At 38.5% G+C, this 24,278-nt stretch overlaps 1 protein-coding gene across 2 annotated transcripts in view; it reads right to left on the bottom strand.

The window, feature by feature from the left end:
* Positions 1 to 1,818: 1,818 nt before the first annotated feature.
* igsf9bb (immunoglobulin superfamily, member 9Bb) overlaps positions 1,819 to 24,278 on the bottom strand; it is a 206,006-nt gene continuing 183,546 nt past the window's right edge. Inside the window, exons 18-21 of one of the 2 annotated variants that reach the window (XM_030154685.1) lie at positions 22,078 to 22,143; positions 12,400 to 14,037; positions 6,947 to 7,074; positions 1,819 to 2,952 (exon numbers count right to left, since the gene is read on the bottom strand). In XM_030154685.1, the coding sequence (XP_030010545.1) occupies positions 2,738 to 2,952; positions 6,947 to 7,074; positions 12,400 to 14,037; positions 22,078 to 22,143 (2,047 nt within the window). In that variant the 3' untranslated portion in view covers positions 1,819 to 2,737. The remainder of the gene's footprint in view (positions 2,953 to 6,946; positions 7,075 to 12,399; positions 14,038 to 22,077; positions 22,144 to 24,278) is intronic. The other variant, XM_030154686.1, reaches the window with a different exon arrangement.

The raw sequence follows: 24,278 nt of genomic DNA, 5'->3' as shown, positions 1-24,278 counted from the left end.
AGACACAGTGTTATTTTGAGCGATTGTCAAAATAAGCATCTATGAGTTTTAGTTTGATGAAAAAAACCTTGATGATGCCATAATACAGATGTGTGGAAACAATGAGCTTTATATTTTACTCAGTGGGTAAAACAGTCTGTGGATAGATAGCGTTGATCTGTTGGTGGTTTAAGTCTTAAGTGTGTTCTGGTACCAGACTGACCCCTGCTGGTGAGAGTTTGGAACATGAATACTACATAGAACCTAAGCCAAATGAAAAGTTTGCAAAAAAAAAAGTTTCAAATCACAGTGATACAATACGATATATAATGACATCCTCGCACTTAAGCTCTTGACTCGTCTTGAAATTAAATCTCAAGGCCTCTATGAGTCCAAGATCGTCAGAATGTGGCCTTGAGATTGATCTGGAGTACAACACTAGTGGACACACCATCCAATACAGTGGTGGGTGACTAAAATAAGTCGTCAGTGATTGATTAGTGAGCTATGTGAACTGATCTATAGCGCAAATCAGCCACCATATGCATTTACACATTCAGAGATTTTTGCAAGTATCAGCAAAGTCAATTGTCAGAGCAGGATTGTACCCCTCTATACTGTGCAGTATAGTCACTTCATTTTACAAGACCGTGTTGGAGTTGGAGTTGTGACACAAAGTTTGGTCAAAATCACAATTAAGTAGTTTACATCAAAATAATGAATACACGTCGCTATACATACCCGCTCCAAACACATCAGTGTAATGTCGGGAGTTCAAGATATGTTATTGTAACACAAATGAATACACTTTCTGAAGAAACACCCACTCTCTACTGACTGAGCTAAAGCTGAAGCGTGTGAAATGTGTGATTAGAGCAGATCATCTGATGTTATGGCACCTTTTCTTGTCCAGAGTGGAATTAGAATTGCTCTGTAGCCCATTAGTACCTACATTTCATTGTCTATTCGCAGGGCAATTTCATTACATTAATTGATTAAATCTTCAAAAGTAAAATGTAAACAGAACTGCTTTTGCCAGTGGAGTTTACAATAAAAAAAAAAAAAAGCTTGGCTCACATCATGTTGCTTTCAATGCCACATATTGTTTCAAGGTATAACTGTTCAGCCTTACCATTTATAATGAAAAGCATGTAAGGAGATAAAATATCAAGGCTGTGAATATAGAAAAATGGCCGAAAGAGTCAGTTACTTCCTCACACGCACAAAAATACACAAAGAAAAAATAAAAAAAATCAAACACAAATAAAGCAGCCAACCAACCAGAAGCTCCTTAAGGCCAAACAAAGCTATAGATGCCCTCTAATATGTATGAAAAAATACTATCATATACTATGGCACAAAATCCTATCCTCTCTTATGTATGGTTGTTGTTGATTTTTTTTTTTTTCAGTATTTCAACTGGATGTTTTTGGCATAACTATAGTTGTGAATAGGATTTGGAGCCCTCTACGCTACCTAAAGTAGAAGAACTGGAACGATTGTAAAGAAACCAGCACAAATACATGGGATGGACAAGATTTTGCTCCAGTGCAAATCTTTTTTTCTTTTTTTATGACATCTGAGAAACTAAAGGGCTTGATCTTTACAAGTCACCAATTCTTTCTGTTGACATGGTCGTAGTCCTTCTTATTGTGCCTGCTAATGTGAAAAAGATTGTGTCAGTGGCTGCAGATGTAAGCTCGTTCATCGATTAAATAGGAAATCTGAAAGTATTAAAGCACATAATAAAGTCTTTCCGCCTCATGAAGTGAAGTTTGGTGTTTTGATTTGCCATTTCTTCCTGACTGACGAGGAAGAAAATGTGCTATGTGTAAGATAAATACGCTAAATAAAATTAAAGTGTGCAGCAGACGTATATATCGCTGTAAGAAAACCAAGCGAAGCCCAGTGATGACTAAAGTGGGGCTAGTTTGCTCTGCTGGCTGATCCTGGTGGTCATGTGGTCTCGTGTCCTGTGCTCTGAGGTATATTTTGTAGGAAGTGAGAACACCCATAGTTGTGAGGCGAGATTCTCGGCAGATAAGAGACATTGCTGGCGGAGGGGAACTGGTAGAAGGTGCTGTAAACGGAGACCCGCGTGGTTTACTGGGAATTGGCTCAGCACAAGAAACATGACCCAAGCCTGGAGAAGCTTCAAATGGGGGGAAAAAAGGCAACCCTGGAGTAAGAAAGGCCCAATTAAAACAGTAAAAATGGAATTAATGATCGAGTATTGCCTCTTTTTGAGTAAAACATTTTGCACTGGAGTAAAACTTTGGGGAAACTCTGGCAGCTATAATTCTGATTTAATCTGTAAAAGTCTAAACATATTTTCAAAAGGGAATGCAGCTCGATTTTTAAGCGTACGAGTCATTCTTGTGCCTTTGGTTTTCCCAATCAGTAGTTACATTGGTCTGATTACTTTCAGAGGATGCTGTAAGCTTCTATTTACCAAGTTCTGTAATCAAAGACACTAGTTTGAGGACACAGACATTACTGAATGGGTTTTACTAAAAAAGTGTTTCACCTCTGAGTAGAATTTATGTGATTTATATGTGGTAAAATTAATGCAAATTGAACTGACCCAGGGCATAGCTACTGAATCCACCGAATCTGAAAGCTAAAATTTCGTGCTATACCCCTTTTGTTGATAATACATTGCAAATATTTTTATAGCTATTTTTTCAACTGGGTTTTTGCTAGTTTTATTTTTGGAATGGGGCATATTGCATGTACACGACCTCGTCTGGAAGGGCTTTCAGAGGAGGGTGGCATGGTCTAGGTCTATGTTGTCCATGCTAGCCAAAATAGCCTTCTGATCCTCCTGCTGTGGGCGGCGATAGAGCAGAGCAGAAAAGCGAGTGTATGGGTCATGGAGGATGGGCCGTTTCTTCTTCTTGCGGAGGTAGAGAGCTTCTTCGGGCTGGAGTACCTGAGAGGTGTAGGCCTGCTGGGTCTGAGAGGTGGAAACACCTGGAAGAGGGAAGACCACAGGCGACTCACTGATTCCATCCAATCATACGGAGACAATGTTTATAGGAAAGTCTACAACAGGGCTACATACAACCCAATATGACCTCAACTGGGTCACATCAGTAAGGGATGATATTATTTCTATCTATCCTTTAAAAAAATCCTTTAAAAAATGTAAATAACACGAAAATGTAAATAACACGAACAACCTGAAATTATTTAAAAATCAGTGCAATTTCAACAATATTATGCATCAGTTTATCATTTACACAGATCTACAAAGACGCAAAACATGTATTACAGGCAGTATATTGTTAAAATTCCACTTACTTCTCTTAGGCATTTCATGTTGTTCATAAAAGTTGTGGTTATTGACATTTTTTTGTGTAAGAATAATTTGTAAATGCAAACATCTTCATGTAATTTTACTTTTTACATTAAAACAAAAACATTTGGAGATGTCATTATTTATAGACCAATGCCACTTACGTCATCAATACCGGAAGCAAACAGATACGCCACCATTTTGCAAGGCAAGAGTGGAGGCAACAGAGTGATAGACTGTGTGTTTAGCAGCTCCTTTATCAGTGATCAGATATTTTTAACGAGTTATAAGTAACAGTATGTCGTTTATATATCGTACACGATTTTCAAACTCTGAATCCTGCTGAAAGGCAACGGTATGCTGAGAAACTGGCTGTGATTGATTGGTTTGACCCTTAAAAAGACACATGCTGAGTGGGAGCAGGAACACCTAAAATTTATAACATTTACATTTTTCAGATATATTACGTACCAAAAAAATCATTATTTTAGATGCGTGAACACATCTTTTGTTTGACCTTCCTTCATACTGATACCACTACATTAAGAAGACCTATAGTCACCTGCTTTTGCTCTTCAGTCATGGTTCACAGCACGGCACAGATGCAGAGAACGGCCAGTACCGGTGTCCGTCGAGCCAGAGCACCGGACGCAGAGGCTGGCTGGGACGCAGAGGCTGGCAGACGCTGGTCAAGCCAGAACACCGGACGCCACACCCCGCTCCCAGCCCGTTTGAGCCCCGGGACATGGCGCACAGCTTGGGCTCTGCGTCCCGCCCCAGCAGGCCCTTGTGCCCGAACCGCGACCTAAGAACCACAATATTGTCGGCTTCCTGATAAAACCTGCTATGTGACTTTTGGCAAATTTTACAGGAGAAACAAAAAACTGTTTATATAACAGGAAACTGTGAAATATGACAAAAAAATATCTGTTCCTTAAATGTTGGTCCTTATGATGGAATGTAAACAACTTTCACAGGAGACTGAAATTTGAAGCTATAATAGGGGAGATAGCAGGTTTTTATTCCCAACCAAAAATGTCACTTAGCAGGTTTTATCAGGAAGCCAACAATACGTACCAAACTGCGGATAACCTGTCCCGTTGCATCCCTCTTGTTCACCACCTCTAATGGTTATATGCAATATACAGCTAACAGGTGATCGTAGGTCTGCTACCATACTCAGTACTCTGTCTCTGGGCACTGAGTTCCTTATATTTTTCTCCCTGGTTGGTTAAAACAGAGGGGATCCTGCAGAAAGACTTCTCACCATGTCCTGCTCTGTTTGAGCCGCGTATTACTGCACAAAAGTTAACCATGACTACAATTATTAAGCACAGTTATCTGTCTAACAAGCCTGAGATTCCTCTTTCTAGTTTGTGGGTTGCCTTCCAATATGGCTGCGTAAACATAAATCACGTGACCTGTGATGTCATGTAGCATCGGTCTATAGGTTATTATGATGATTAGTATTTTATTGGTCCGACCCACTTGAGATTCAACTGATCTGTGCGTGGTGCCTGAGCTAGAATGGTTTTGACACCCTTTGACTGTTAATATCTTCAGGATAAATTTTGCATTTCACAAATTCGTCCCACAGGCCAGATTGGACCCTTTGGTGGGCCGGTTTTGGCCCCTGGGCCGCATGTTTGACACCCCTGTTCTACAACATCCCAATGACATGACCATTCATATTATTCACTTCATGATAAACTCTGCCATTTCCATCCTTTTGAAAATCTAACTTTTTATTTATCAAGAAATGACTTTGTGCTAATTCAGGACAAAGCAAAACATGATGAATAAATCAGTATTTTGAAGGGAAAAATCAGCATTTCTTATGTCTTTAAAGATGGATAAAGTCAAATGGGACTACTTCTTTTGGGGACAAAAATCACACAGATTTACAGATCATACAACTGATTTATAAACTAACGTTAAAAAGGATATGAATTATGACTTGAACTTAGTGTATTTTTAATAAACAGTGCAGAAATGAATCTGGAAACTGAAATGCAATAGAATGATGCAGCATTACATAATATATATCGGGTTCATTTCTGAATTGATTATAAAATTCTTCTATTGGTTTTTAAATGTCCCATATTATCTGTCTGACCTGACCAGCCATACATTCCTTCATGCTCTCTCAGATCAGCAGATCAGTAACTGTTTGTCATCCCTGAGACAAAGAGGAAGCTGAGAGTTGACAGGGCTTTTTCAGTCACTGTCCCCAAACTGTGGCACGAACTACTTTTGTACATCAGGCAAGTGACTCAATATCTGTTTTTGAATCCTCTCTTAGAGCATAATTTTTCTCTTTGGCTTTTAAAGGAGTGATGTTTTGCCTTTTTAAATGGAATTATGCATTTTAAAACATTTCCCTGTGGTCTACATAAACTGTAAATGCTCTGCTTGGGTCTGAATTCTTCATTAATTCAACTCCACAGGTCCATCTTCAACAATATTTGAGGAATGGCACCAGAAAGGTTGTTTTGAGTGCTGGCCCTTTAAATGCAAATGAGCCACTTCACACCCCACCCCCTCCAGGTTATTGACCGGGCTTCTCTGTCCCGTTCAACCAACAACTGAACATTTTAGGTAACTGGCGCAAAGTTTGGACATATTTTCAGTTTTTACTACAACCGCTGCTGCTGACGAACAATTATGGCGTACTCTGAGAAGTGTTCGTCAGAAGTCTTGACCTTATATGTGCAAATGTCATGACGTAACTAGTTATAAAACGTACCAAATTAAGCAGGAATTAAAACGGGTTGTTAGAAATCTTTTTGCAAAATTAATAGAAAGATACCTTTGCAGCACCTGGAGAGTTCAAATTCAAACTTTTTGAACTGTTAGGGTCCCCAAATACACAAATAAATGGACCGAAGACTAATAAAAGTGGGTTTAGCAAAATATGACCCCTTTAACTCACTTTGAGAAGTTGGCTTTTATTGTTTCAATATACTGTATAATTACTTTTACTGTTTCTATGAATTCTTTTATGTGTTTTATTTGTTTTTATGCCTGTGTACAGCACTTTGGCCAACTGTGTTGTTCTTTAAGTGCTTTATAAATAAAGTTGTGTTGAGAATATGTTCCTTTCCTACTTAATGTTCATTACAATTCCACTTTGCTATCATTACGACACAATGACTGCTGTACATTTACATGCACATAATATTGTTGTTTTAGTGCTTGTTTAACATTCCTAATAAGCTGTCTGAATGGTGAGTAAAAAAAAAAAAGAATTTTAGTAATATTCCTGTTCACATCCAGCCATGCATACCCTGATTAAAACAGTCTTTTTTGTTTTGTTTAGTTTGTTTTTTAGAGGTTTTCCTCTGGTGGCAAATGCTCCAGTACACGAAAAGCCTCCATCTTTCCATCTAAAACATCTTCTAGAAAATGTCAACTTTCAATATTGTGTTTGTTCTTGTTCTGACAAGAAACGCAGGTTTTTCTTTGGAGCATCCATCTCTACAAGAGAGGATCTTTGATTTCCCCCAACTGAGCATACCTGTAGTAAAATGTGTAAATAAATTAGTTAGTAGTTGTTTTAATAGGAAACAGAGCAGAATATGCCGTTTACGTATTAGCATTGAAGGATTAAATACTACGCAGGTAAACAGAAATATAAAGAATAAGTTCACTCTGGTACAGTGTTCACACCTGCTTTCTTTCTGGTCTTGGAGTTATTGTTGTTCATCGTCATCTTCTTGGCCTTTTTAATACGTTGGTATCTCAGTGCATCAATCCTCTCAGACCCCGAAAGGGCACTCGGCGCACCTCGACGTTTTCTGGATAAAAAACAGAGAGAGGGAAACTCGGGTAACTCCAGGCCAAACGCAGTCTGCGGACTGTCTGTCAGCACTACGGAGCGCCACAAAATCAGAACCCCACAAAATCTCAAAAGACAGCACTGCTTGTGCTAAGCAAGAGGTGCAGCACATTGCCAAAGGATCAATGTGAGACACCACAGATCTATGCTCTGAAATCCAGCAAGTTTTTAAGATCGGTGTAATATATTAATACATAACATCATAAATCATCTGGATTTAATCAGAATTAAATTTACTGATGATTTATGTTGTAAATAGCTGCTAAATTCAGATTATACAATCAATTTAGCACTTTGAAATGTTTTATTATTCTTCTGCTCAAATTGATCCAAACAATCTTTATCAAAATGAACATAAATTGTAAGCAAAATGTAACAACTGAACCGTCCTGTTTACCTGATGATGTTGGTTAAGTCAGCGCTTACTTTCCAAGTTGTCATGTAGATACAGTACACTTGCACTGTTGGTTTCAGAGGAAAACGTACCAAGAATGACCATTACAAACTACAAGGAGGGTTTTATTATTAGAATATTTTTGCAGACTGATACTGCTAAAATGACATCCACTCTGAAAATAACAGATGCAAATGTGTCTCTGGTGTGGAGTGTACTTTCTCAGCTGCTCATGATTTCATCTACAGACCTCCCTCCCATTCACGGAGGCACTTGTGACTTGGCAACCCACAAATTTCTGCCACAAACACACACGTGGTTCTCTCAAGGCACAGAAAACAATTAGCATTACAGAGAGGCCATCTTCCCACCGTGGCTGCAGAGAGAAACCGAAGGTCGTTAGTAGAGGGGGGAAAACCACAGCTGAGCAACAAAGCATTATCAATATGTATTCATAGACATGGATACTGTCTACAATGGGCTTCACCATGCTGACAGGGGGAGAGATGGCGGGAGGGGAAAATGACTACTCGGGAACAGTCACATAATGAAAAATAAGCCAAAGAAAAGCGAAGCACTAGGACAACAAATGTAACAAGAGTTTTTCCATATAATTGTTTCTTTTTTGGAAACGGAAGAGCAATATTTAGCGATGGCATGCATGGCAGTTTGCACATGGAACACGACTTTAAAGGGGAATACATTCAAAAGCACTTCATCGGGCAGTTCACTCAAACGTACGGGGGATTCTCAGGCCCCGGTGCGTGCCCTGCCTCTCAAAGTCCTTGGTAAAATCTTTGTTCCTTTAGGATCAAAAGAAGTGCATAAGCTGGTTTGGCAGGACACTTGCTTCACAAGACAGTGAGAACTGTTCTGCAGTCCAAACTTACAACTGCAACTGTAAGACTTACAGTAGATGGTCTGATTCATGCTTTACACAGATGCTTTATACATGAGATTAAGGCCATGTGTCCACCAGGAATCAAGTTTTTTTATGCCAAACAAAGGGGAAGTTCTGGTCACGGCTCCTGCTGTTGCCCTGTGATCAATACCTGAATCTGAGTTATGATACTTTTTAACTGGTTTAGTTTGGTGCTACGACGACTAAACACATGCTAAGCTTTCTGCACTGCCAGGACCATGCAACAGCATATTTGCTTGACAGTTAATGGATGACAGGAAAAAAAGAGCTGTGAAGGATGCCTCCCAGTGGACACACAGCTTCAAGTACCATCATAACGCCAATCTTATAAAATATTTCTTGGAGACTGGTTTCCAAAATATTTTAATTGGTGTTGAACAACATAAGCATCTGTAAAATAGAAATGGTAAAATGTGTCACGCTTGAGGAGAGTGCTAAATTTGTTATTGGAAAGTAATATAATTTCCACATGAATAAACTACATGCCAGAACTGTCTACAAACATGACCAGGCTTTTCTTTAAAGACGCGAGTCAAAAACCAATCGTACATAATGACAATGGCATGTTGCTTATTAGAGATGCTGCATTTCTGGGACTGTGTGGCCACCTTATGGACTTTATCTGATCACAACTGCTAGTAATAGAAGTAATCAAGAAAGAAAATGCTCTATTTTTGTAGTGCTGCTCTTTTCTGAGCTCCATCTAGGGACCAAAAGCCAAATAAAGCAGGACTCTTAACCCCTACTGGTACTAGACTCACATTCAGAGCATAAAAATAACAAATACTGGACTGGACTCTCTAGAATAGACTCTGCATCAAAAAGGCTCATTCAAAGGTGAGGTTCATGTTATAAGAAAAAAGACCAAAGGCATCCTGAGAAAGGCCATCACTTTAGTTTCTACCATCTTCTCAACCACAAATTCCATGTAGCCAACAGTAGCAGAAACTGAAAAGGGCTGATGGTTCAACTTGTCAACCACTGGATTCACAAAAAACACTATATATCTTCGACATCTGGAACTCCATCAGAACTATCAGGCAAAGCATGAGCTAAAAACTTAGCAATCCATTCCTTTCCTGGGATAGTAAAACATGGCTTAGTGGTGAGGTTGACCTTTGCATTTCAGGAGGAAATACTACACAAGGACATGTTCTTGAACCTGGAACATGATTGGAATAGTTAGTGATAAATTTAGGAAGGTGGTACAGTGTACAGTCTTCCTCCAACTCAATAGTGATCCGTCCTGTTGTGGTAGATACATGTCTGAAGCTAACAGCCCTTCTATAGACGTGTGGTATTTGATAGAGTTGTGTTCTCTCTACTCTCACAATCAAGTGGCAAAACATTTAGCAGCATGGCTTCATTTGGCTGAGGTGGGAGTCGGTCACAAATGTACAAGCAACAAGTAGGTCTTGAGACTGAACCTTCAAATCTCAATTTTTATCACAGGAACTCGCACTTACTTAAGCAAGTCAAGTCGACTCCCTGCTAAAAGCCAAGTGAGACAAGTCAAGTCACTGATCAGGGCAAGGCACATGGCCTTCTGATGATCTATCCTATGTTGAGCCAGCCTAAATGAACAACAATGGGGAGTGGTGCTCTGGAATTAAAATATACTCTCTGGGTCTAAAGGGTTCCAAAGTAAAAAGAGAAATAATTGCTTGTACTTCCTCACACAAAAATACAAAATCAAATCTAAAATAAACAGAATAGTAACCTAATACATGTACATTACTGACAGTAGTGGAGTGTAATTTGATATTTTTACTTAGAGACCATTTTACTGCAAAATGAATACTGACCTTTAATACTTTAACTACATTTGGCTGTTAATACATAGTATATAACCTACTTTCAATGGTGCAACTTTTGAGTTGACTGTATTTTTTTCTTGTAAAACAAGTGATTAAAATTAATTAAGACTACTTAGTGATTCTTGCCAAAGAAGCTGTGGTTCACTGACATGTGGCAGGAAGTAGGTTCCCTGATATTTCAAGGTGTTGAACTGATTTGCATGCCAGAGAAATACAAAGAAAGGCCACAAGCTATACAACAGCCTTGATGCTTGGGCAGAATTTTTTTCCACATTAAACTGCATATGTCATCCACAAAACACTGTTTTTTTCAAGTCCCAGTCAACGGTAGTGGGTAGCATGCTGCTGCTACTAAGTGTGTGCGTTTTTGGCATTAATTGGCACAATTAAATGAAAACGTAGCAAAGCAAAGCGAGACTCAAGGCATAAGTTAATTTCAGCTACGTGACCAACCAAGCAGCAGTTGTTTACATGCAACTGTGCAACAGCTTTGTGCCATTTTTCAAGGTGAATGCTACCATTCAATAAGTTTTCCTTCTACAACTATGTGAGCCTGACTGCAATGTCATGTGCATACCCTCTACTGAAATTCATGAAAAGTAATATTTTCTTAATTAATTTTCTCATATCCCTTCACATAAACCATGTGAAGTGATTGAAAGTATTATCATATGTATAATTCTAAAGTAGCTTTGTCAATGTTGAGATATTTCTATTGTTAAATTGTCGAAAAGCTGAAAGTGACTGTGGTCAGTTAGCAAACCACTCAAGCATGAATTCATGTTGGTGATACATCTCTTGACCTAATACTCTGGCTAAAAAATGACATGTGCTTCAGTCAGAATGCACACTGTACTGAAGACTGCAGAACTTAAAATGCATAGCCAGTTTTGAGAAAAAGAAAAAAAAGGAAATAACTGAAATGAACTACACGGTTGACTGAAGGAAGGAACAAATCAAACAAAGACTCAAAGTCTTGTATTCCCCTTTAAAGGACGAGGTGATCAAAAAAGTCCCACCTGCTAACCCCCCCCTTTCAGACATGGATCCAACCCTTACCTATTGCGGTGTAGAGGACCTGGTCACAACAACGCTGCCCAGATAGCTGAGATCAATCAAAAACAAAGCAGGTAAGACTCCAGGAGCCATCAAGAACCACCATACTGCCCCTAATTCATAATGATGGAGACATTGCAGTACATGAGAAGCGGACAGGCCCTGTGACACACTTTGCCCAACAACCTTCCCTTGGTAGTCAGACCTGGGGGTGTCCTGGGGCAATTAAAAGGGTTGGGGAGAGGAGGGTTACAGAAAGGTAAGTAGGGTAGGAAAAAATCTGAAAGGGTGGAAGGTAAGGGGAGAATTGGTTAGGCAGTCAGGTTACTAAGGCCGAGGATGGGCCGCAGGGCCTGCCAAGATGAACTCTTCTTAAAGCATCCTTCTGCATGATTAAGGCATCTTCAAAGGCTTGGAGCTAGACATAACAATGGGTGTTTTATATGTGGAATCAATTGAATGGATATTATGGGATTCCTCCTGTTAGGTGAAAGCAGGGTAACACATGATAGAGATGGAAAAACAGGGGTCCTGTGGTGATGTCTTGCTGATTCCCAGGCTTTTAGGGGCTTGTGCCAAACAAATTAAACAAATGTACTGGCAGCGGTATATTTCATCAAAGCTCTACTGTAGCCCCAAAAGGTCTGTAATGTCATCTGTGAAGCAAATGCAGTGAATTATCAGTTGTTTGACAATTACTTTTAAGTTTTTTTTTTTTTGTTTTTTTTTATATTCAAATGTGATACATTTCTAACAGTGATAATTTTGGAACAATGCTTCACAGATGTAATGGGTGAATACTCTAACTTGATGTCTGACATGAAAAGCAGCATTGACCGAATTAAAGATGAACTGAAAACTTTCAGGGCTCATTAAATGACAGTAAAATGGTACTTCTTTGACATTTTTCACAAAAGAAAAGTGAAAATGAAGCTCAAACTGAACTATAAAACTATTGTGTAAAAGTTTAATTGATGGATATTAAAAAGCAATTTAGAAACTAAAATGTCAGAGCAACTTGACACATCAAAGCATTATGGGTTGGGGCAGATGACTCAAATGGTTTCCCTCTCTCTGCATGCCTATTGCACCTACCCTGAAGCTGACAACTGGGGTGGAGAGGGCTCAGATGGAAGGATCTCCTCCTCAGTCCTCCTCTGAGATGGCATCTGCCCAAAAATGTTGCTGCTTTCCATGGGGGGTGACGGGGACTGGGAGGCTGGGTAGCTGGTTGCAGAAGTGGCAAAGGCCATGTGGGAACGGTAGCTGGGACTTGCTCTCCTGCTACTCTGGCCTTGGGCAGGTGAGGAGGAAGGGGAAGATCTTCTTGAGAAGCTGGCTGTGGAAGGAGGGAGGAGGGTAATCTCAGACATCTCCGGAGGTATAGGCGGTTGGACAATGCTGGGACGTGGACGGGGACGTACTACAATCTCTGGGGAGCCCTCATGAGAACTAAGGGGGCTTTGGGTGAGGGGTGAGAGTCGAGAAGGCTGGAGTACCACCTGATGCATGCCAGAATCCATCCTACGAGCCTGTCTGGGACTGAAACGAGGGGGGGTTTCAAACCATCGAGTGTCCAGGCTACTGAATGTGCTAGGGACAATTTGGGCCATTGGATCGGTGTAAGGCAAAACAGGCACACCCATGCCGTGGCTTGTGTGTCTTAGCTGCCCTAAATGTGCCTCTTGCATAGCTAAATGCTTGGCTGGGGAGCCATGAGGCTTGGCCTTGCTGGGAGACTTGCTTGGGTGGCTCTTTGGGGCCTCCAGTGGTAGAACAGTTGGGTAAGTTGGCATTGGGAGAGAGGAGGGCTGGAAAGCACTAAGGGGAAGAACATGAGGTGGAGGAGGATAAGGGGAGTCGTGGCGGAGATGCAAGGGGTGATGCGGTGGAAAAATGAATTGGGGCCCTTCTAGACTTGCAAAGGTAAAATCCAGTCCCTGCCAAATTTCCGGAGAACGAGAGGAAGAAGTGAGTGTCAAAGGAAGAGGGAAGCCAGACACAGTATATTGTGGAAAATCACCCTCTCCCATTTCTTCAGGAATCATAGGGTGACCAAATGGACCTTCTGCAAGATATGGAGGGGAGGACATGACAGAGCTCAGGGGGCTGGTGTCAGGCATGTAAAAAGGAGGTGGAGGATCATGATCCCCGGGGGGGCCTAGATAGCCATAGAAAGCCCTGTGGTGTAGAGAGCCTCGGATCTGCCCTGTGGCCTGGAGCCGACTGCTCTCCATGATGGTCATACCTTCGAAGGGCCTCTGGAAACGAGGGCTGTAGGCTGGAGGTTGCAGGTAAGACTCTTGACTGGAGATCGGGGAAATCTGGTGAGGCCGTAGAGTCGCCATAACTGGCGGCAGAGGCCTGGGATCATCATTCTCTTCATCTGACTGTCGAAATTCGGGATAAAGATCTGACTCCTCCACAAAGGGGAAGCCCTCGATTCGCCGAGGCTTTACAGACATCTCTATATCTGTTGGATCTATGACAAAGCGCCCATCTGGGCCTCGGCTGATGAGTTCAATTGGTGTTGTGGCTTCGGCTTCATGCTTGGAGATGCTGTACTTCTTGCTTGTTATTGCTCTTTTGGTCTTCTTGTATAAAGACAATTCCTCCTTCTTCCCTGGACTTGGGGGTGGTTTTTTCCCACGCTGGTCATGACTATCTTCAGATGATTCTGATGGAGATTCCTTCGAATGGACACTCTCTGGGCTCACCTTCCCTGAAGATGATCTACAGAGAAAAGTAAAGAACATGTATAACTATTTACTGGAATTAACAAACTACATACTTCTGGGGAAATTCATTCTTGAGGCTAGTAAGAATAAACTGCAAATAAAGATGACAGTTTCACACAAGACAGATTATTTACTTGAACCACTTCTTTATTGGCAACTGACTGAAACAGAGAAATTAACCGCAAATTATGTTTTTGATTATAAATAAACATCTTGACTGAGATACAAGAAAAATGACTGAACAATGTTAAAGTAATGTCTCATTAAGATATCCTCATCGCACATATTTACATGTCAGAAAAAAAAGCAGAAATAAAATGACCTTCAATTCATTCACTGTTGAGGTGCCATTCCAGCTGTTTGTCATGTTGGTAATGGTACTTAATGGTCTTTATCAACACAGAACAGAAGGAAACTGACATAACAAATAACTGTATGAGGCATGTTTGTTAAAATAGCTGTCTAAACCTGTGACCATTTTCAGCGCGTTCTACCTCCTGTGTGATCATAAAATATTCATAAACCTGATAAATATGTCTGCAGTTACAAAAATGTGCTATGAACAATCTGACATATGAATCATCATTTGTAAAATCTGAGGGCCTATTTACACGACATCAGTTTTATGGTGGAACGTAAAGGTTTTGTTGTGTTTTGGCTTCCGGTTTATATAGAAATGTCATTTTAGATGAGCTAACACAACCTCCAGAGTGGAATTCTTCTACAATGCAACAGCCCTCATTATCATGTCAATGGGTAAGTTTGTGAATACCTATTAGACTTTCATTCATATTGCCATCAGTGAATTGGACAACAATAACAACTGCTGGGTGTACTTCTTTGTGTCTGTGGCGGAACATGTAATGGTGACATGGGGTCTGTCACTACAAAGTTATTACATCACCACCTGCTGGCCTGGCATGCACACTACAGCATCCCAAAGTAAACAGGGAATTTCATTTTCACAAGGCAAAGGAAATAATTCTGTGTTTTTGGGTGAGACGTTGTCGTGTAAATGGGACCTCAGTTGATATGAACTTTATGAAAGTACATGCCGTTTGCCAGGATTTTTGTGTATTAGCAGCTATACCAGAGGATCTCTTCATTTGTCAGTATTCTATACGACATGCAAGACAAGATCATGTGCTTTTTTTGGGTAACTGCTCAACATATTTGTGCAACTTAACCTTGAAGACCACAGTATCAGAAGTTTGATAACGCAAGTCAAGTGGGAATGTAAAAGAGGAGGATATCACACTAAAAACATTTTTCTTTTATTCATGCACAGTTCTATTAGTTTTAACAGCATAAAACCATAAATGTCTACATTTGAAGGCTAGTATGTCAATCGTAACACCACTTTACACTTATCTTATGGTATTGTTAGTTTTGTTTATTCCAACACATAATAAAAAGACTTTCAGATTTTGAGGCGATGACATCCAAAAACTGAAGAAATGGCTGATCATTAATAAAACAAGAACAAGAAAGAAAGAGCTTAAGTTGAGTCAGGCAACTCATATTTTATTACAGCAGCAGAATACATTTAAAGGCTCCACTCTCATCAATACCTGCAGACATGTTTACATTTAGATATTGGGGAGTGATGAATAAAAATCTACCCTGGTTTTCAAGATCTGGCAGCAGTTATACAGAACAACAGCAGCATTGACATGTTAGCGACAGAGCTCAGAAACTCTTATAGTTTAAATAATTGGCCAAAATAGAGCGTACATTTGGTAGAAGTTATGTGGAGATCAGCAAATCACAAGAGTACAGGGTGGGAAAGCAAAATTTACAATATTTTGAGGCAGGGATTGAAAGACAGTGTATGACCAATTAGTTTATTGAAAGTCATGAGAATTTATTTGCCACAAGAAAATTTACATAATAGAAAATGTTTTTATTCTATGTGTCTTCCTTCTTTCTCAATAACTGCCTTCACATGCTTCCTGAAACTTGCGCAAGTGTTCCTCAAATATTCGGGTGACAACTTCTCCCATTCTTCTTTAATAGTATCTTAAGAAAGTTGACATTGCGGTGTGACGTTCTATTGGGAGCATGTTCTAAAATGCCCCAAATAGCAGAATCCAGAGGGTTTAGATCTGGGCTAGAAGGCGGCCATAAACATGATTCCCAAAAATTGCTAAAGTTGGATTTGTTGCTGTTGTCAACAAGTGTTTTGGTGTTCTTGTGTAAGATTTTAACTTCAAATCATATTTTACTGCATTTCTAATGGTCTTGTTGTCTACCTCAAGTTCAATTGCCATTTTTCTCATGGATTTGGTTGGATCCTTTAGGATTTTGGATTTGAGAGCTTTAATAAAAGCTTTGGTACGTTTTTTGTTGCTTCCTCCACTTCCAGACTTTCTCGTAATAGTTTTGCTCATAGTCATTCTCTTCTTTACATTATAAACAGTCTTATGGACACTCCAACTATTTTTGAAATCTCCTTTGGTGTGACGAGTGCATTCAGCAAATCACACACTCTTTGACGTTTGCTTTCCTGATTACTCATATGGGCAAAAGTTTCTGAAAAGGTATGGATAATAGTGTTAGGTATGATTATAACATCAATATATGTTTGGTTTCAAAACAACTGACGTAGTGCCTGCTGAGAAAAAACAACTAAATGTTCATTGTAAATTTTGCTTCCCCACCCTGTAGGCAGCACTGCAGTTCCATTAATGTAAGTAAATGGGCAAAAATATGCCAGGATCAAAATGTGATGAAACTGAGTTTGCTGGTTAAGCATTTCCAGGAAATGTTACCTACTTCTAAGGTAAAGGTAGTTTGTGGCTTTCATAAGGTGCTTCAATTAAATGTGATAAGCTGTTGGAAACCACTCTAGTTTGGAAAAAAAATACAAACCTAGTGTTAATGCTACTTAATTCCTAATGTTGGGATGAAGAGGATGTAAATTTCCTTAAGCTAATTAATCAGATATGAGGACACACAACTCCAGGGTCATGACAACATCCCAAGAGGACAAAGCTGGCAAAAGATGCATGAACACTGAAAAAGTAACAGTGAGTCAGAGGCCAGCTGTCTTAAAACACAATGCTAAGCTCTGTTATGACTGGAAAGAAGGGACAACTAAAGGATAGCCTTAAATGTGCTTAAATCTGTCAACCAGGTCAAATGTATTTTAATAAAAAAAGCTTGTTGTGCTGCTTTTTGTCGGTTTGACTAGTACGAGCGCCAATAACAGCACAGAAAAAAACTTGTTTTAACCAATAAAGACCCAAACATCCACCATCGACCAAAAGAATCTACTGATCTAAACTGTTAATCCACTAATCTTATCAATTCATGTAAATAATTGGTGTAAAATGCAGTTTGTCATCTTTTCATGGCCATCAGATATGACCCATTTGGATGTTCAGAGGCTCCATAGTTACCGTGCAAACACTGTCATCTTCTACAACACTGATTCACCAGTAAAACCCATGGAGTTGGATCAATGACAGTTGATGGACACACTGGGCTTATGTTCAGTTAATGATAGATTTTCCTGAAAAAGTCACCTTTTCTTCAGTTTTTTCTTTTTTTTGACACAATAACCTTCGACTTTACTCCAAGTTTTTATGAACATCTACATGATCAGTCAATTAAACATAGGAAAATAGATGATTTTCACTGGAAAAAATGCAAAATTCAGAGGATAATATAATAAATGGTGATAAATCGCTAAAGGTTAAAAAGAGAGAAAAATTCATTAGGAACTGACACAAAAGTCATACTGGGTCCTTATGGGTTAAATAACACCTCAGAACATATGGATATCTGTACGCATTTTACAAAATTCTATGGGATATTTTTCATTTTTTTATTGGAATTTTATTGTGCTTGTAATAACTATCAGAGAGCTGCCAGTTAAAACACTTTTACATACACTAGATTATGCCAAATGTGGCTATGCGCTTTATTTAGTTTGAGACATATAATACTGAAGATTGTTTTCATAAACTGTCATCATAAATACAAGAACATAGACACATGTGCTGTTAAAAAGTCTGCTTACATTGCAACAATTATCCTCAAAGGACATGTTTTATTCATTGAATTGACCATGATTCCTGCTGGTGCACTGGTATTATATTCATCACATTAAAACCCATAACCAGCCTCTATTTATTTTAGTAACATTTTGGTGTGAATGATGCCACCACACCTCCCTTTTTTAATAAATGTAATTGTAACCAATAGGAATAATGGTCGATACTTTTAAGTACAAGCTGAAAACATTTATTAAATTACTAAATACACACTACAGTTAGCAAAGCTGCTGCTGGTGTTCTTTATAGTCACCAAAATATCTGGCAATGGTCTCTGAATTAAGACAAACTCCTTGAAATAGTGTTTAATATTTAGTACATTTATATGAAATACTGAAACAAAAGAACAGAAAATCATCCTCTTTACACATTGTGTCATAAATATTGATGGTGCAGATTGATAATTAGAAGACATCCACTGGTACAATGACTGATGCTTCTTCGATGGGAAAGAAAAAGTAGTGTCTTTTCATTCAGGATTCAGGGGTGACATAAAGAAAGTGGTTCAGGTTGATACAAAGTGCCGAAGTGGTTTAAAGGAGCTGATCGAATCACAAACAGAAGGTGTTCACAAGGCAGAGGAAGAGTGTGCACAGAAAACAAAATCACAATCAAAGAAGTACAGCAAAATAGGATATTGATTTCTTAATGACATAAAACAACTTAAATTCTCTGATCTGAATAAATAAACACAACAGCTGCAATTCTTTGACTATATAAGTATATTTAGTTAATTGAAATTCAGATTAGTGTAATATTTAAAATATATTTATGTCTTAAAAATAACCTCAGTGTTCATCATTTGGACAAAATAAAAATACACATGGGCTTGTTCTTTTTTTTTTAACACATATATTACTGTTATAAGCTTTTAATGTCTTCATACTAGTTAGATCAGTAATTATTTTTGCCTGTTTATATAAGACCACAATCAACCACAGTGGACAACTTATTAATAAAAAACAAACAAAAAAAAAAAAACACTTCAGTAAGGGTACAAAACATTTCGCTATGATTCATGATGATTTAATACATAAATTAAAACAAGATGCATCATGATTTCCTGTTGTTCACAATGAATTAATGCAGTTTTTTTGTGACTGCTTATAGAAATGGATGAAAATAAAATGAATGTTTGTGAAATATAGGACTAAGTTATCAAATAGTATAAAGAGTAAGTGTAGATTAACATTCCCTACATACAGGAGTGTCAAAAAATCTGATCATGGTGAACAACAGGAATTAACGATCTATCTTGCATGTTCATCTTATCATGAGCTATCATGTGTTAGTTAAAGCTGCAGGAGTTGAGATCATGGGAAAATACTGATATCTCCTCAAATCAGGAAACTAAATACACAGCCGGGCCAAATAAAGTCCCCACCTGTACTTAAGTCAGTAAGGATAATTACTACAGTATTTAATATGTTTAACACTTTAACTGATCCAAAGAGGAGCTTCTCATTTCTTAAACATCCATCTGTTTGTTTAAAGCATAAAGATTGGACTGTGTTTTAATGGAAAAAGGTCATGTGGTCTGATGAGTCCAGATTAACTGTTCTAAGTGATTACCCATCATGCCTAGTGCCTACAGTACAAGCCTCTGGGGGTAGTGTTATGATCTATGGTTCATTCAGTTGGTCAGGTCTAGGTTCACGATGTAATGTGTCCATAAAATGAGGTCAGCTGAACCTGAATATACTGAATGACCAGAGTGAACATCAGTGGATTTGTTTCTTCGCTGATGACACCTTTATATTCTAGGACAACACCAGGATTCATCAGGAGCAGATTGTTAGAGTGGTTCAGGAACAGGAGACGTCATTTTACACATGGACTGCACAACCACAAAGTCTAGACCTGAACCACGTTAAGAATCTATGGGATGTGATGGAGAACATTTTACACTGCTGTCCGACTCTATCATCAATACAAAATCTGGACAAAAATGAATGCAACTGGGTGCTTCTATGAAACTGGTCCCTAAAAACAGGACATGGGGGCTAAAAATTCAAACCAGATGTAGGTTAATGTTATGAAGCAAGTTTGGAAGCAATTTGGGCCTATTTTAAAAAATAAATACTTACTGAGATAAAAAAGAAACTATTTTTCAGATAAAACACATTATTTTTATACAAAAATCCACATGTAACACGGTAAAAAGAACGCCAAAATTACTCGCTACTGTTTTTCGAATATCTTTTTATTCTCTCACAGGTACATTTTGGGAATCCAACTAATTATGCAAGGCAGAGTGTTTCACAAAAATGACCACTGTTGCAAAATCACCCACAATTTATTTGTGTTTCAATGGGCAGGTTCCGCATGTAACGCAAGTGGACATGATGGGTTACACACAAAACCTGGAATGAGACTGCTGATCCATGTCTGGATTAGAAAAACCACTAGGATCGTCAAATTTAACACAGTATCTTTATTAATAGCCCTATATAAGACCATCACAAGCCATATTTTCCAGATCACATGCACTGACACATAGGTATCTCTTCATGTCCCAATTTTGGTTCTATTTTTAGCCCCAAAATAATATAAAAGTATAATTTTTTTGCATTTATCTGAGGTCATCATGAGGTACATCCTGGGGGGAAATAATGTCTAAATTTCTCTTTTATTACTGGGCCTAAAAAGCTGGTAAAGTGCAGGTACCAAAATGAACCCAGTTTCATAGAAGCATCCAACTATGGATGGAAATAAAAGCTGTGGAATTTGTTGTGACATAAATGACACCATGGTGAATGCATCTTTTAATGAAAGCTCAAGGTGGTCCAATGAAATATTTTGTCTAGGACTTTCTTTTGGCTGGACTCTTTTTAAAAAGAGGTGATCTGATGGTGTTTGATGCTGCTAAGAGAAGATACAAACTTCTGTATCAAGTCACATATGACTGAACTTTACAGTGATCAGTTTAATAAACATGACACTGGTGGCTGTAATTAACTCCCTACCTCTGTGGAAACATCTATGAGGGACTAAAACCTCCCCAAAATCTCCCTCATCAATCTCATTTACAGTCATACCACTTGAAATATAAAATACTGAAAAAAGATGAGGATTTTTTTGCCCAGTGATATCAAAAACTATTTAGCCCTGCAGCCTTAAGAATTACACCGCAAAAATCTAACTCTTACCAAGTGTATTTTTGTCATTTCTAGTAAAAATATCTCATCACATTTAAAATAAGACAATCACCTAAAGAGTAACTTTTAAGTGAGATATAAGAACTTATTTTTAGACAATAGATCTTGAAAATCTTGAAAAGATAATTTTCACTTGTTCCACTGGCAGATTTTTTTTTTTGCTTAATTCAAGATTTATTTATTTATTTATTTTTGCTTAATTCAAGCAAAAAATCTGCCAATGGAACAAGTGAAAATTATCTTGGTAAGATTTCTTGAAATACAATTTTCATGATCTATTGTCTAAAAATAAGTTCTTATATCTCACTGAAAAGTTACTCTTTAGGTGATTATGTCTTATTTTAAATGTGATGAGATTTTCTGACTGGAAATCAGAAAAATATACTTGGTAAGATTTTGATATTTGCAGTGTAGTTAAAAGTGTGTTTTGTACCCATACAACAGTATAAACATCTAAACCCTGAAGGTTACACAAACAAGCTGAGAAATGAGTAGGCATTTATTTTATTTTGTCTTTGCAACTTTTCCAGTGGTGTGGTAAATTATTAAGTATATTTTTAATCATGTATTATTTTGACACACTCCCCAGAGGTCTGAAGGTGGATTAATGTATGCCACCTCCTCATAGGGAATCATTTTTAACTTGTGAAAACACAATGCCTGGTGTTGGTGCTGTGCTTTTGTGGGGGAGATTTTAGCCAGAAACATGCAGCCAGGTCAGGATTCGGAGGAGCTGGGGCGGGGCTGATGCACAAGTGAAGGGGAAGGGGGGGGGTTACACAGTGTGCAAGAACAGGGGATAACAGCTGGCACACTCACTGAGGACTGGAAGGATGTGGCCCCTCCCAGTAGGGGTCAACACTGGGAATGAAGCTAAGCGGACTCCTGTAAAATTTGGACATAAACAGGAAGGCTGTCGATGAGGCGGGAAAGCGACAGGAAATGAGCAAATAGTTTTAACAGTATGAAGCAGAAGAGAAGAAAACCTAGAGCAGAACTAAAGGCAAAGAAAGGAAACGTGAGTTTGACAAACCGATGGGACAATTCTCAAGTAACAGGCTTTATCAGTCAGTGCGGGATATTCGGCGTGCTTTGGTTGCGTGTTGCACCGTCCTGTTTGACACGCATGGATGAAAATGCAGGACGGAACAGGCAGAAGTAGGGAGAAATTGAAGTTTTGTGAAAATTGACATCTCACGTCCTTCCAGTCATGCAGCGTTGACAGCTGCACAAAACCTGCAACATTATTTTCTTTGCATTTTGTCTCAGTCAGTCTATATTCACATACATGGCAAACCAAAATGACAGGTTCAACAACATAAATGTTAAACTTCTCCACATGTGGAATTTTAAAATTGAAACATAACAGAATCCAGCTGAAAAAACCAAGTGCATATCCACATACAGTATATTCTCTAATTTATTTATACTTTTATGGTTCCTTTAACAGCAATAAACACACATTTCACTGATAATCACTTTCATTTGTGCTTGTAACAGGTTCAGATGACCTTTATGATAGCAGATCTAATCGATTTTATAAGTAAGGTATGAGGAGACTTGAAATAACACAATTTGTGGAGGAATTCATCCTCCTTTAGTTGGAGTGGTAGCAGTAGTAGTAGAAGAATCAGCTTTTTTTATTATATATTGGACATAAAGGCTGTTTCTCAATCTCAAGTAAAGATCCTTCAAGCATAAAGCTACATCATCAGACTGTTCCAGTGCACACAATCCTTCCTTTAAATTTCAAGGATGTGTCTGTAGATCTTCTGTGTTGTTTAACTACTCAGAATCCTTGGTGTGAGGCTTTTTTTTTTTTAATGTCGCTAAATGAAGAAGAGCTGACTTTTAACTGCAAATAAATCCTCAAAGAAGAACCAGTCACTACAATGCAGTTAAATGTAATTATAATGTCACCTTACTGAAGCAAGACCAAACAAGTTCATTTCCATTATATAGAACATTTCGTACACGAGGAGCAAATAAAGCACAGAATAAATTAAATTATGATTTACAGAGAAATGTAATGCACAAAAGTTTAATATGATGAGTAGAAGAAAAGAATCTTACTGAATTTACTGACATTAAATACAGTAAAATATGAATTAATGAAGAGTTCGGTCATAGGCACATGGAAGTGAAATGGTTTTAAAACTGATTTATAAATATCAACTTTTGGGATAAACTGAAATGAAGTTTGTTTCCTGTTGCAGTGGAACACATTAATGCCCCGTCAGCTTTATTATCAAAAATATGTATTTCTATTATATAATAATACATATATATGTATAACTAGTGCATTCTAGATGTGGTAGTTTTTATGCTGTTGTGTATTCGTGTGTGCTGTACCACATTTGTCCAGCAGTCACCGCCAAAGCGTTCTGGCCATAGCAACGTGATTGTAAGGCTATTATATTCCAAAATTACTAATATCTCCCAAAATATTAGTCCTATCAACTTGCCATTTTTGCTAGTCTGTTCCGTGACCAAAAATACATAAGTATACCAAACTGCAGCAGTCGGCTCTTTTTGAATTGTTTGTGAATCCCGACACACATACACACACACACACACACGCACGCACATAGAATCCACTTGGCTTTTATAATATAGATAATATTTCTATCAAATCACACTGTCATGTGAGTCAATGCAATACTGATCCACTAATTTGAGGACATTTCTATTTCTATCAGGTCCTTTTCTGACCTTGTTCCATTCATAATCGAATTGATCAGAAGAAATGACGATGAGGGAAGGATCACTGAGACTGAGAAACAGCTGTAGATTTAGAAAAACCTTATAGGAAGAAACCCATGACTGAGCGTATGCAGAAAATAAGGATGCACCGATACCGATACCAGTATTGGGTATCGGTCCAATACTGAGTGTTTGTAGTAATAGCGCTCTGATACAAACACACCGATACAATTTGACGGCAATGTGACGTTCACCTCATAGTGTAGCAGGTACGCAGCGGAGGAGTAATGTCAGCAGTGTGGAGGTTTTTAAAAATA

The sequence above is a fragment of the Sphaeramia orbicularis genome, chromosome 14, assembly GCF_902148855.1.
Source record: "Sphaeramia orbicularis chromosome 14, fSphaOr1.1, whole genome shotgun sequence".
Classification (NCBI taxonomy): domain Eukaryota; kingdom Metazoa; phylum Chordata; class Actinopteri; order Kurtiformes; family Apogonidae; genus Sphaeramia; species Sphaeramia orbicularis.
This window is presented reverse-complemented; position numbering and strand designations above follow the sequence as displayed.